A 14582-nucleotide genomic window follows, 5' to 3' on the forward strand; every position below is an offset into this window, starting at 1 on the left:
AGATAGGATGCATCCCTGGCGTACGCCCTTCCCAATTTTGAACCATGCAGTGTTCCCTTGCTCTGTTCTGACGACTGCCTCCTGGTCCAAGTAGTCTTAATAAAATAGAACTATTTAAAAAATAAAATAGAACTATTAACTGTAGTCACAGACAGTATAGAAACAGCATATATTTTTAATTATTCTCTTATCAGCAACTTAGATAAATTTGCCCTTTCTTCCATTTTCATCCTGAGAATATTCTACATTCGAATACTTAAAACAAGGAACCCTGATGTCACAGTGGTTAAACGCTCAACTTATTACCAAAACCCCAGCAGTCTGAACTCACCACTACTCCTCCTTGAGAGAAAGACACAGAAGAGTGCATCTGAGGGTTATAATCTTGGAAACTCAATGTGGTAGTTCTATCTTGTTTTATTGGGTTAGTATGGGTTGGAATCAATTTAACAGCTGTAGATTGGGGTTTGCTTCTCACAACCGAATGCTTGAGTACTTTTGGAGGAAATTATTCAATTGTTCAGATTGGTGACATTACAAGTGTACAGTTTCCCATCTTACTTCCTGTGACCTCAGGGCTGGTTAATTTTTATACATCCTCACCAGCCTTTCCCTTTCTCACAGAAATCATTTAAAACTCCTTGCAACTTCTTTTGGTTTCGTTTTCCCTTAAATTGTGATTGCTGTCTCCACTCTCAGCTCCCGTTCCTCACTCTCTCTTGAAAACACCCAAGGAAAAATTGTCAGGGACGCCTCCTCATGGCTGCCTCCAGAGCTCTTTCAACACCTCACCTTCCTTGACCACTCTGTTGACTATAATACTGTTGGCTGTTTATCCTTGAAATTGTCTATTCTTTTCCAATCTCTGGTGTCTTGGCAGTTCTCTCACCACTGAGCTGTAAATGTTGATGATCTCAAGTGCTCAGGTGCTTGTCCTTAGTCCTTGCCTCATTCTCTACCCTTGTCCATAGTCCGTCTCTATGATTCACACATGCCTATCACTAGCCTGTATTGTGTCCTAGAGTTTTGGGACACCTATATCCAATTGCTTGCTCAATGCTTCTATTTAGATATTGTGATTACTAATATAGTGTGTCTACATGACTATAATTCTCAATATAATGTAACTATCCTATGTTTTGTAAATTCTAACCTTGATGACTGTGTAAATTGACTGTGTGGATCATCTATCACTTACATTGAGAAGAATGAGAATCCCAAAACTCTTAACCGTGCTTATGTGAAACTTGCATATAGACCAAGAAGAAGTTGTCTAAACTGATCAAGGGAATGATGCATGGTTTAAAATTAGAAAAGGCATAGCACTGGTCTGTCCATTTACTGTACAGAGGTAACTTATGGTTGCTGTAATGCTAAACACTGTGACACTGATGTGTCAAATGTGATAATGGTTACTCATGTTGGACAGTGTTTGGTGGAGCTTCCCAATTAAAACAAGCTTGGAAGCAGGAGTGGCATCCACTTCCAAAATAGCTTGCCTCTAGAAACTCTATGAACTTGAAGAAACAATGAAAGTTATCCAAATGTTCAGGTCTTTCATTCATAGGGTCGCTATGAGTCGTCTACGACTTGACAGAACTTAACAACAATAACAGCAATGGGTAAAGGTGTGTGTCCTTTCTCCATACATGTTGTGGTTTTGTGGTTGTATATCACAGAGTCTGAACTGACCCATTGCTGGTCTTCTGGTGGGTTTTCGAGGCAGTTAATTGCACAGGAGGAGACTGCCCATCCTTCTCCCATGGAGTGGCTGGTGACCTCGAATCATGTGCCTTTGGGATTGCAGTGCAGCTTCTTTCCACTAGGCCACCAGAGCTCCCTAGTCCATAGGAACTTGTGGTGCTAATTCAAAGTGTTGCCTTTGTGGCTGTTTGAATTCACTAGCATCTCCATAGAAGAAAGGACAATCTTCTTCTGCTGGAGGGTCAGTTGTGAGTTGGTTCTCACTTTATGGAAATGACTTTGACTGTTGACTTTAATTCAGGCTATATACTGAGCAAATAATTTGAGAAGCTGGACTATACAAAGAAGAATGTAGCATCAGGATTTGAGGAAGATTCCTCAACAATCTGTGTTATGCAGCTGCCACAACTTGCAGAAAGTGAACAAGACTTAAAGCACTTACTGAAGAAGATAAACCACTACAGTCTTCAATATGGATTATACCTCAACATCAGGGGGAAAAAAATCCTCACCTCTAGACCACAAACAACATTATAATAGATGGAGAAAAGATTGACGCTGACAAGGATTTCATTTTACGTAGAACCACATCAACAACCATGGTAGCAGCAGTCAAGAAATTAAAAGGTTTGTTGCATTGGGAAAATCTGCTGTAAAAGGTCCTCTTTTTTAATTTTTTAAAAATTTCTTTATTTTTCATTTCAATGAACATCTACAGAGATTTTGGAATTCCATTCATTCATTGTTGCACCCCTCTCCCCGCTCCCCCCACCCCGTTTGCTCCTCTCCTTCAAACGCAAAAGAAAAACTCCCTCATTGGTACGCAATCCCCCACACACATCCCCCAACCCCCAAATATAATCCACTCTGCAACCCTCATTCTGTACTCTTACGATAAACATATTGCCCTAAAATATAAAATATTCTCTCCCCCAAAGACTTCAATGGCATAAACATATTTCATCCAGTTTTTCTCAGTCTTACCCCCATCCCAATGTCAGCCTCATTCTACAACAGTGGCACCATATAGCATTTGTCCCTCTGTGACTGAGATACCTCACTCTCAGCATAATGTCCTCCAGGGTCACCTATTTTGAATAATATTGCATGAGTTCAAAAGGTCCTCTTTAAAGTGTTAACTAGCAAGGAGGTCAGTATAAAGAATAAGATGCATCTGGTCCAAGTCATGATATTGTCAATTTCATATACTTCTGAAAGTTGGACAGTGAATAAAGAAAACCAAAGAAGAATCAATGATTTTGAATCGTGGTGTTAGGAAAGAGTATAGAATATATCACAGACTGCCAAAAGAACAAATGTCTTGAATGAAGAGCAACCAGGGTGATCCTTATAATCAAAGATGGTGAAGCTTCATCTCTCATACTCTGGGCATGTTGTCAAGTGGAACCAACCCTTGAAAAAGGTATCACACTGGGAACGGCTATCAAAAGAGAGGAAGACCCTCAATGAGATGGATTCACAAGATGACTATAATAATAGACTTGAACATAGTGGAGATTTTGAGGATGTGCAGATCAGGGCAAGTTCAGATCTATTATTCATAGGACCACTATGAATTGTGGTCAACTTGACAGCATCTAACAACAACCATATGATGTTAATGAGGCAGGAGTAAGGGTGGTTCTGTAAAGATATAATCAACTTTATCTGATTAAGGTGCAGTCCACTCAAGGGTAGGTCTACATGGAATATGTTTGAAATCTCTGGCAAAAAACCTTGAGAATTTTTTTTTTTCCTAATCCCACATCTAGCTATCTAGCTTATGCCCTCTAGACTCATACCAGTGGTCTTGCCAGTTTTGGACCAGTGTGTGTACTTGCCATTTTGGAACTCTTCAACCATGCTGAACCACAATGACCTTAGGACTTGCCAGCCTCTGAAGCTAGCAGTCTCCAAAGCCAGCAGCCCAAGGTCCTGTACTTGCTGATGACTTGATCTCATTGGTCTCCTCAGACCTTTCTTGCTTTTGAGATATGAACTATAGACCTGGAACTTGCCATTCTCTACTAGCGTGTAAGCCATTTCCTCAAAATAACTCTCTCTCAAAGAGGTTTCTCTGTTATACTGTAGTGATGGTTATCTAAGACTTTCTATAGCCTGAGTAGCCTGAGTCTTCTTTCCTTCCTTCCTTCCTTCCTTCCTTCCTCTGTTTTTAAAATTTTTTTTCAAATTTATTTATTTTGTGTGTGTCATCAAATTGGATCTGACTAGTACAGGAGGAAACTGTCCCTCCTTTTCCAGCAGAGCATCTGGTGGATTCAAACTGCTCACCTCTATACATTGTTTTTCACACTAGATCTTTCCAATTTGCTTCACCCACCCCTCCCTCCACCCATCAAATTGTGTGACCCTATGATTAATCACCCCCACCCCTTGCTCATCGTCAGCCCTCTGCTCCCACCCTCTCCCCCACCTTGGATTCTCATACTCGCTCTATAATAATGGTCTTATACAGTATTTGTCCTTATGAGGCTGAGTTAGCTCACTTAGCATAATATTCTCTAGTCTCTCCCAAGTTGGGTAGTAATTTACAAAATCATTGCTCCTGCCAGCTGCATAGTATTTCATTATGTGTATGTACCATAATTTTTCAAGGCCTAAATCTATCTTAAGAAAATATATACTTTGAATTCATGAACGCAACACATCCATATCCATAAATTGTGTGCCATCAATTGATTGGAACCAATATGGTGTGTTCAATAATGTATAGTTGTAAATGATAGATACATTGTTGTTGTTACATGATGTTGATTGTTTACTCTGACAACCCCATATGACAGAGTACAATTGTTCCGAAGGGTTTCCTAGGCTGTAAACTTTATGAAAGCAGGTGACAGATAGGTCTTCCTCCTGAGGAGCTGATGGGTAGGCTTGAACCACCAGTCTTTTGGTTAGCAGTGAAATGCTTAATCATTACATCAATAGGACATTTAACAGAGCTTCAAGTTAGAATTAAATACTTTGAAATAAAATATAAAAATAGATATTAGATTATGAAAGTGTGGACATGCATTCTATAAGTTGCAGAAGATATATCAGATATCACAACTTTGTGAATAAATAAATATAGATGAAGAATTGTATTTCATACACAAATCTCACAGCAGATTAAACACTAAACCTCAAAAATACACTGCTTTAAGATACAAATATGTCTAGGTCAAAAGTAAAAGGTTTGGTGAATAAGATACATTGATCATATCAAAGATAAGAAAAGTAAAGCTAACATGTTTGATTAGTTAAAGTTTGAAACTGAAGTTAAGGTATAATTATGAGATGTGAAAAATGCAAAAACATCAGAATAATCAGAGATAAAAAGTAAAAGTGGGTAATAGGAACAGAATTTGTTTTTGTAGAAATAGTCTAACTCTAACTAACAAATGAATGATTGAATGATGACATCATTGTATCACAACTCTCATCAATAGGTCTGAATAGTGAACGTCAATGGCAGCCCACATCACAAAAGAGGGATAATCAGGAATTATGCGCTTCCTGATGGAAGAACATGGTACCACCAATGCAGGGGTCATGTAGCAATATACTTGTTTTAAACAATCTTTCTGTGTCTGTGTTATATTGTTATACTGTTGTTGTGTGCCACTGAGTTGGAACTAACCCAAAGCTGACCCTCCAGTGGGTTTTCAGAGCTAATTAATTGCTTGGGAGGAAACTGCCTGTCTTTCTCCTATGGAGCAGTTGGTGGATTCAAACTTTGAAATTGCAGCTCAGCTTCTTACAATATAGAGAGACATAATTTTTAAAACAGAAAAGCTGGTAAGTTTTCAGGGAAAAATTGACAAATATTGTCATAGAGGTAGACCATATGGATTTTAAAAAAAGTACAACTAAGTTATTGCATAGAGGCTTTGGGCTGATAGGTATTCTAAGTTCATGATTTATAGTTCCCCTTCTATGTCAAACATGTAACAATGGATAAAGCACATGCACAGACCAGGGAAAAAAAACAACAAACCAATTGCTGGGCTTAAAAGCAAGATAAACGAGACTGTGTCTATGAAGTATAAATAATTTGTACTACCCAGGGACTTTCCTTGGGTTATGAGGGAGCCAGAAGATACCAGAGCCCAGAGATCAGAAGTAAGCTAAAGAACGCCCTAGCAGGGCAACTGCATCATACATACGTGGTTATGGGGCAGGAGCCTGAATTACCAACATAAAATCTGTTTCTGGTCTGAAGCTGTGCAGAGGGACCCACAAAACTATTAAACAAAGAGGAGAGAAGAAGGGATAGAAAGATGTTCTGTTAAAAATGAGCCTGTACAACAAAATCCCACATACATGGGAAAATATCAATAGATAATTTTACCCCAGGAAAAAGACTTAAGATCCTAAAAAAATATTGAAAGAAATGACTTATTAAAAAGGGGAAAATGATAAAATGTAAGAATAAAGAAAATAGATCTGCTTATGAATGAATTCAACTTATGGGAAAGGAATAATAATGATTATAAACTCAAGTAGTTAGGACAAAGTTTAGATTGAACACAAAGAGAATGACACACTCAAAGATGGTACTGAGAAGTTCGCTCAGAAATCACATAGAAAGAAAGGGATAACAATGGGGAAGAACAGACGAAGAGTCATGAAGAGTTGGTCTGAGAAGCTCTGATAATTTCTAGAGGAAGAAAACAGAGGCAATGGTGGATTAGTAATATTTAAGAAATAATGGCAGATAGTGTTCAAAATGAAAGAAAGAAATAAATCTCAGTTCAGAAATTCAGAGTACCAAGTAAGGTAAATAAAAACATATCTATCCCTAGAAAAATTGTGGTGAAGTCCTTATTGACTTGTCCTTAGTATCTTGAGGAAAGCAAGATTACGTACAAGACAATGACAATGGGACTAATCGCTCCTCAGCAACTATGAACCAAGAAAGACAATGGGGTAACTGTTTCCAAGTAACTAAAATACACACACAAAAAAGAAAATTATTTATGACTTAGTCAACTATCATAGTCCTCAAAATTAAAAAACATTTAGGAACTTGGGAAAGTATGTGTAACACAGTATTGAACAAAGCATATTGAAAATTTATATATATTTTGTGATCACAGCAATGTGATCACAATATTTTTAATAGTTACAATATTTTTAATATTTACAATATTTTATTCTTTTGCCTGTTTCTTTGTAGTAAAGACTTTGAATATGGCTTTTAACAAAGGAGTAGGAATTGAATATTTTTAAATAGAGACATCCTAAGGGAGAAAAAATGAAAGAAAAAAAAAATGAAGCCAAGAGTGTTTGACCTAATACTCACAACAATATTGAGGCTCTGGAACCTGGCCATTCATGGAATAGGTTAGTGCTAGGGGAGAAATCATTACTATTAAAGAAGTATTCCAGTTATGCTTGTTTTCACACATCCCAAGAATACTGAGCAGGGTAAAACGCCAGGTTGTATATTCTGGAAATGATCTTAAGACCTCTTCCCACAAAGGAACTTTTGGGTAATGTAAACAGTTGACTTCAAAGTACTTGACTGCCAACCAAAAGGTGTTCAGAGACACCTTGGAGGAAAGACCTGGCAATCTGCTTCCAGGAGCTTACACAACCTTGCCAAGTGTATGGTGTATGCTCCTACTCTGTAATACATGGTGTTACTGTAAAATGAAATTGACTGATTGGTTCTCACAAAGGAAAAAGTAATTTACAGTCTTTCAAACTCGTGTTCCTTTTCAAAGGAGTCCACTTGCATTCTCCACTCCCTACCAATTTCACTCTTGTTTTGGAACAATACTATACTCCTCCTATTTAATTGACCACAAATCAACTTGTCTTCCATTCTCTCTGGAACTTACACTCTATTAAAATCAACAATTGTAGGACAAGATCCTCCTTCCTGGGTAACATACATGCACCTCAAAAGACAGAGGTTTAACACAAGTGACTGATTCCAGTAGGAGAACTATGAGGCTCTATGGCAATTCCATAGGAATAATTGGGCAGGACTGTTTTTTTTCCCCTTCAAGTGGTATTGTTGGTGACCACTTTAATAGCAGTAAGAATTGGGAGCCAAAAGCAACAATATAAACATAATCTTCATGCAACCACCCTTGGAGAAATCTACAGAAAACTGTCAGACCTTTCCACAGGAAGTGGGAAGAAGAGTTGAGCCAATTATATGCAAATCTGAAGGTGAAGAAAATCCCCAGTACTACTGATAGATGGTATGCTAATTGAGTCAGAAGTGTTGTTCAAGAGAAATGAGAGCCCCAGGACTAACTGGCCATTCAGACAAAAAGAAAACAACTATCAAAAGTCAAACTGGAAAGATAACTTCTTGATATGTGAACAACTGATTTTTCAAGAACCACTCTTAGCCTTAAGTCTTGATATGTTTAAAGAAATGAGAAGAGCAACAAACCAAGCTTGGCAACCAGGGGCACCTCTGCAAGTAGCAGGCCCCTGGGTGGGGCCAACTTTTTCACTGGACTACTAACCTTTCGTGGCCTGGTGGCAAGAAGCTGCATTGCAATACTGAAGGTATGCAGTTCGAGGCCACCAGCTGCTCTGTGGAAAAAAGGTGGGCAATCTCCTCCCGTGTGATTAACAACTGCCTCTGAAAACCTGCCAGAGGGTCAGCTATGGGTCGGTTCCGACTCTATGGTACACAACAGTGACAACAACCAACCTGAAGTTTTGTGGTTCAAATGCACCCAACAGCATAGTAGAAGACAGGACATTTAAAAAAATGGTTTCCATAAAGTTATAGCCAAGAATACCCTATGGAACAATAGTTCTATAATCCATAGGGTTATTTAAGTCAGAAGTGACTCAATGACAACAGACAGGGGTTTTTGTTCCCCCCCCCCACAAGTGGCTTCTTAAAATTTCTTTCAGCTTTGTCAATACAAAGCACAATTGTAATCCAGTTCTGCAAGGCCAACACTGCCCCCATCCCTTGGCCTTCAACTCTCTTTCAATATTAGTCTCGAGAGTAGGGGCGACCTCTGCCATGACTAATTTCCATGACTAGAGAAGGACACAAAAGATGTGGGGTTCAGAGAAGGGCAAACAGGCTTGCTCCACTCTACTGTTTATCTTCGCCATCAAATGAATTATTCAGTCCTGAATGTTTGCTGTGATTATCTGGGCCAATTGCATCTTCTTTCTCCATCTGGATGCCTGCCCTGTAACCAGTTCATTATCAACCAGCCTGGTAAACAGAGTGGACTAAGAAAGATGAGGAAAGCTCATACAGATTTCTTTAATTTTTTTAAAAAAATAATTGACTCTGTTTTTTAATAGTGTGTGATATTTTCTATCCAAATGTCACCATTTTCCTACTTTTAATTTGTATCACCTCAAATATAACCACTTACTCTCTCACACAATAAAACCTAAACTATTGAGGGGAGTTGTTTTCAAGGTTTCAATCTTCAGAACTCATTGCAGGAGTTAAAAACTTCCCAGGCAGAGTTTCAAAGGCAAATGCAAAAAGGGACACCTGCATCCAGTTTTGGTGGGGGTTCTTGGCTTTACTTTCTTAATTTCAGGCTGCAGAATCAGTTTGAGTGATAATTGTGTCACAGTTTCGCCTTTTTGTTAATTTGTTTCAGGGCATCTGTCCTCCTTTCCCAGGTCACATGAGCTGGGTTGATCACTACGACAGTAAGGGCTGTAGCCCAAGTTTTAGGAACAATTAAAGTGTTGTACATAAGGCAGATGTCGTACTTGTGGAGAGCTTGTAAAATGGATGAAGTAGAAGCAAAATTATCCACAGATAGCATTCAAGTCCCCAAGCCACCCTACCACTTATGGACAGTTCATTAGGAAGGGTCGAGAGGAATGGCATAATGTCTTAGTTAAGTGAATAGAAGTTAAATTCTCTTTCTCCCTGACCCCAAGCCTCCCCATGCTATTTAAATGAGTGTAGATAAGCTTTGCCAACCATTATTATATGGACCTTGGACAAATTTTACCTGCTTTTGCTTTAGTTTCCACATATGTAAATGAGATTAAGAATAAGAGAATCATAGAGTAAAGGATCTGTGGTTGTGAGAGCTGTGCTGCTATTCCAAAGGCACATGGTTCAAATTCACCAACTGTCACCAGGGAGAAAAGGGGGCAATCAACTCCTGTGTGATTTGTTATCTTTGAAAATTTGCTGGAGAGTCAGCTATAGATTGATTCTGACTCAATGGTATACAACAACAACAATTATAGAGTTACTGTGATGTTTCAGTGCATTGATCTTTACAAAATATCTAGAATAGTACTGGGGTGTCAAAACCCATGAAAATTGGTTTTTCTGGCCATTGTGTTAGTCCCCATTGAGGGCATGATCTTGAACTACTGTAACGGAAGACATATGGTCTTGTAAATCATCAACAGCTACGGCGCCAATATGAGAAAGTGCTTTCCACATTGTCAAAAATGATGGTGATAGTGGTGGAGAGATTGTGAAGAAACTGTGGCACAGAAGAGACTGTGACAAGGTGTAATCAGAGAAACCCTGGAGATAAAGGCCACAGTTAAAGGTTTTGTTTGTTGAATGATTGAAGAAAAAACTGACTTATAATTGCTTTGAGATAAAGTTTGCTGGATGATTAAGGAAACTAGAGGCTTCTTATATTTGTATTGTTTAACTGAACCTGGACGTCATCTAGTTGAGAACTTGTGCCTTGTTAGTCTGGCTTGGAACTGCTAGACTAAACCTGGACTTACACTATAAGATATTCTTTACCTCCTCCAGTCTTGAACCTACTAAACCCCAGAGCTAATTTCCCTAATAACCCCCACAACTGTGAATAAAGTCTGTGAGTCTTATAACGAACATCAGACCCAATTATTAGCAAAAATAGATGCAGGAGCATGTGGAGAGACCAATTTGAAGTATCATGATAAATGGTTAAGAGGTTGAGATTGTTAACAGTGTCAGCTTGCTTGGGCACATGATAACCATTCTTGGTACCAGCATCCAAGAAATTTAAAAAAATGAATTACATTGGGGAAAATCTGCTGTCAAGGACATCTCCAGAGTACTGAAGAGCAAGGATGTCCTTCTAGAGACTAAGGTGCACCTGATCTAGGCCATGGTATTCACAATTACTTTCTATGCATCAGGAAGCTAGACAGTGACTAAAGATGATAAAAGAATTGATGTCTTTGAGTTGTGGTGTTGGAGAAGAGTAATGAATATACCATGGACTGCTAGGAGAACAAACAGGTTCATCCTAGAGAGGATGAAAACAGGCTGCTCCTTGGAGGCAAGGATTCTGAAGCTTTGTCTGACATACTTTGGGCATGCTGTAAGGAGGGACCAGACCTTGGAGAAGGACGTCATGCTTGGAAGGGTACAGGGACAGCACAGAGAGGAAGACCCTGGATGAGATGGATTGAGTTGGTGACTGGGGTAATGGGTGTAGGTGTGTCAGAAATAGTAAAGTTGGCTCAAGATAGAGCAGGGTTCAAAGCTGTTTACATGAGGGTCACTATGAGTTGCAAGTGACTCAATAGCACATAACAATAAAAACATGGATATTATTGATGGAGAAAGTTCCCCCTTATGAAGCAAGTAGAAGTCAGACTCCGCCATCCCCACGTTGCATCGTCTCCTTCTGCAAGTATCTACATAATCTAAGAGCTACATATGTATTTATCAAATAAAATTAGAAGCCAGATGAGAAAGGGGTCTAAATTGATAATGAGCTAAAGTACCAGGCCATCAGCACCCTGGGAGTTGGAAGCAGATGTTGCTACCTAAATCAACAGAATGCTTGATTTACACCTTTATAGATCTCATATTCATAGATGAAAACCCATTCCCAGGTGCTAAGCGGAAAAAAGGAAGCACAAAAGATTTGTCACAGCCAACATCTATGGGAGACCATTATTCCATTATCTATGCTGTGATGAGAACAGGGGGCCAAGGGCTTGGTTCATGGTTGCCTGGAGAAGAACAACACATGACTGGCTGGTTTGTTAGAGGTGGTCTGAGCACCAGTTCACCTCTCACCCCAACTGGGACAGCTTGCTACAGGCGAGCAAATCAGCAGCAGCCAGAAGTGGCAGCTCAGGAGAAACCGAAAGACACAAAGACACACTATGGGTGGTGAGACTTCGGCCAACTCCATTTCACAGTTATTGAAACTGAAACTCAGAAAGGAGCAACAAAGAGGGAAGATCCTGAAACAGATAGAACTTAAGGAAGGCGTACGAAAAAGAAGACAAAATTATAAATACACAATGCCTACCATCTTGAAAACATGCCACAATGAGAAAAGAAGGTGATCGAGGACATGCTGAGATGGAAAAGGACTGGGCTGTTAACTTTTTGTGGTTAAAAATACTTCTGTAACTTCACCAAAGAAGACATTCAGATGGCTCAGATGACCAACAAGCATATGAAGAAATGTTCAAAATTCCTAGCTCTAAGAGAGATGCAAATCAAAACAGCTATGAGATATCATCTCACCCCAGTCAGAATAGCAAAGTTTAACAGAACTGCAAGCAACAAATGCTGGCGAGGTTGTGGAGAAACTGGAACCCTTATTTCCTGTTGGTGGGAGTGTAAAATTGTGCAACCCCTGTGGAAGGCGGTATGGCACTTTCTCAAAAAGTTGCAAATAGAGATACCATCTGACCCAGCAATTCCACTACTGGGAATATATCCCAAAGAGACCATAACTGACATCCAAACAGATATATACACACCCAAGTTTATCGCGGCTCTGTTCACAATAGCAAGGAAACAACCCAGGTGCCCATCAACAAACTAATGGATAGAGAAGCTGTGGTATATTCACACAATGGAATACTATGCTGCATTGAAAAACAAGGAACTCATGCAATATTATTCAAAATGGGTGAGCCTGGAGGACATTCTGCTGAGTGAAATATCTCAGTCACAAAAAGGACAACTATTGCATGGTGCCACTGATGTAAAATGGGACTAATATCAGGGTTGGGGTAAGACTGAGAAAAACTGGATAAATTGTGTATACTGCACTGAAACAGATGAGGGAGTGAATAATTTAAAAGCAATGTATGATAGGGTATTATGATTATCACAAGAGTCCACAATTAAGGTTGCATAGTGGAATGTACTTGGGGTGGTGGGAGGGGTGCAGGGGGATTGTGTACCAGGGAGAAAGTGTTTCTTTTACTTTTGAAAGAGAGGAGCAAACTAGGGGGGTATGGGGGGACGGCTGGGTGGGGAGAGAAGTGCAGCAATGAATGAATGGAAATCCAAAATATCTGTAAATGTTCATTAAAATTATTTTAAAAAATGCTTTTGTAAATTTTGCCCAAATTTGGGACATGTAATCGCACTGTACAGGCCCCTCATGTCATTAAAATATCTGACCCAAAGTTTATCAAAACACCTGACACTTGCCTACTCTGTGAGGGTCCCACACAGTCTTGGACAGGGTGCTAGAGAAGGATTGTGCATGTGGAAGGCCTGAGGCTTCAGTTTCATTAGCTTTCTGATGCCTCTGCTGATGGGACTACCTAAAGTCACTGAAGTATGAAAAAGAATTGAATCTCTTCATCTGCCCTGTATGCAACCATAATTATGGTCTGAGGGGATGGGTTGGTAAAGAAAGGAGTGGAGAGGGAAAGGGATGGCAGGGAACATGCAAATCAATGCTCCCAAGTGGAGGGAGCCCTTTGGAAGTCTGTCAACGGTTTCCTAAGGGTCTGAGGATGTTAGTTAAGATAGGGATGGAAAAGACCAGAAAGGAGCAGACGGAGCAAAAGGAGCAAGCATCGGGGGGTCAGTCCAGGGCCTTATTTGGCTCTCTGGACATTGTTGGACAGTCTACTATGCTGTCCAGATAGGGGGGATGAGGATGTCCAGGACCACAGATAGAAGATGCCACAGGAAGGGCATGCACACAAGCAGTAAGCCTGGTTCAGCCAGTCACTAGCAGAGACACTTGTGCTCAATCACTATCTTCATCTTCAGCAACGTCTTTATACTCATGGCGTTGTGCAACTCTGGGTAGAAAGTGAGCAAAACCCACCACGTTTCAGGCCTGAACTTAAAATGTTCAGATTCCTCAAAAGCCAGTGGAGGGATGCTCGATCTCTGCAAAGCCAAAGGATTCTTACCGAAGAGCAGGACAGCCATCACCAAGAAAGTTTTGAGCTCCATAGTGCTAGAGGCAAGAAAGAAAAGATAAAATTTTATTAGAAAGCAAAACTAAAAACGAATCTTCACCAAAACATGACAAGTAGAGTTTGGGATTTAGGTTTATGAATGTTGCAGAGACAATGCTGTGTGTTCACCCAAGCTATTTCCCTTTCTCTTAGCTTCACAGAGAACATTCTTTCTAGCCGCCTTTGCTCTTTGGCAGATCACGTGACTGCATTTCAACCAATGAACCATGGGCCGCATGGGGAGAAAAGGAGGCTGTTTCTTCCAGATCTGGTCTCTAAAGCTTCCCATCCTCTCCTGCTTTCTTTGATGCAAAGGATCCAGAAGGGAGTATAAGAACTTTGAAGACAGCAGAGTCTTACTTTGTCCACAGAATGAAACAGACCCTTCCTACTCTCTCTTGATGTATACCAGATGTGATGTGAGTGAATAAGAAATATTTACTGTCTTAGCTATAGAGATGTTTGGGAGTCAGAAGCCAAATGAAGAATATTTATGTTTATACATTATCCTTCCTTTGGTGTTATGGTTCTTAAACTTTAATGTACATAAAAATACCTGGTGAGCCTGTTAAACTTCTCTGATTGTCATCCCCAGAGATCTTAATTTAGTAAGTTGGGATGCAGTCCATGAATCTTTATTTTTAACAAAAATCACAGGTGATGCAAATGCTGTTGGTCCAAGGAACAATACACTTTGAAAACTACAGAGTGGATTATTTACA

The 14582-nt window shown here is 39.7% G+C and overlaps 1 protein-coding gene across 1 annotated transcript in view; it reads right to left on the bottom strand.

The window, feature by feature from the left end:
• The window catches only part of CD86 (CD86 molecule), a 43286-nt gene extending 29431 nt beyond the window's left edge, over positions 1 to 13855 (bottom strand). Inside the window, exon 1 of the mRNA XM_006884310.1 lies at positions 13813 to 13855. Coding sequence (XP_006884372.1) covers positions 13813 to 13855 — 43 coding nt within the window. The remainder of the gene's footprint in view (positions 1 to 13812) is intronic.
• Between the last annotated feature and the right edge of the window lie 727 nt (positions 13856 to 14582).

The sequence above is a fragment of the Elephantulus edwardii genome, unplaced genomic scaffold (genome assembly GCF_000299155.1).
Source record: "Elephantulus edwardii isolate Elephantulus edwardi_28Jun2011 unplaced genomic scaffold, EleEdw1.0 scaffold00032, whole genome shotgun sequence".
Lineage (NCBI taxonomy): Eukaryota > Metazoa > Chordata > Mammalia > Macroscelidea > Macroscelididae > Elephantulus > Elephantulus edwardii.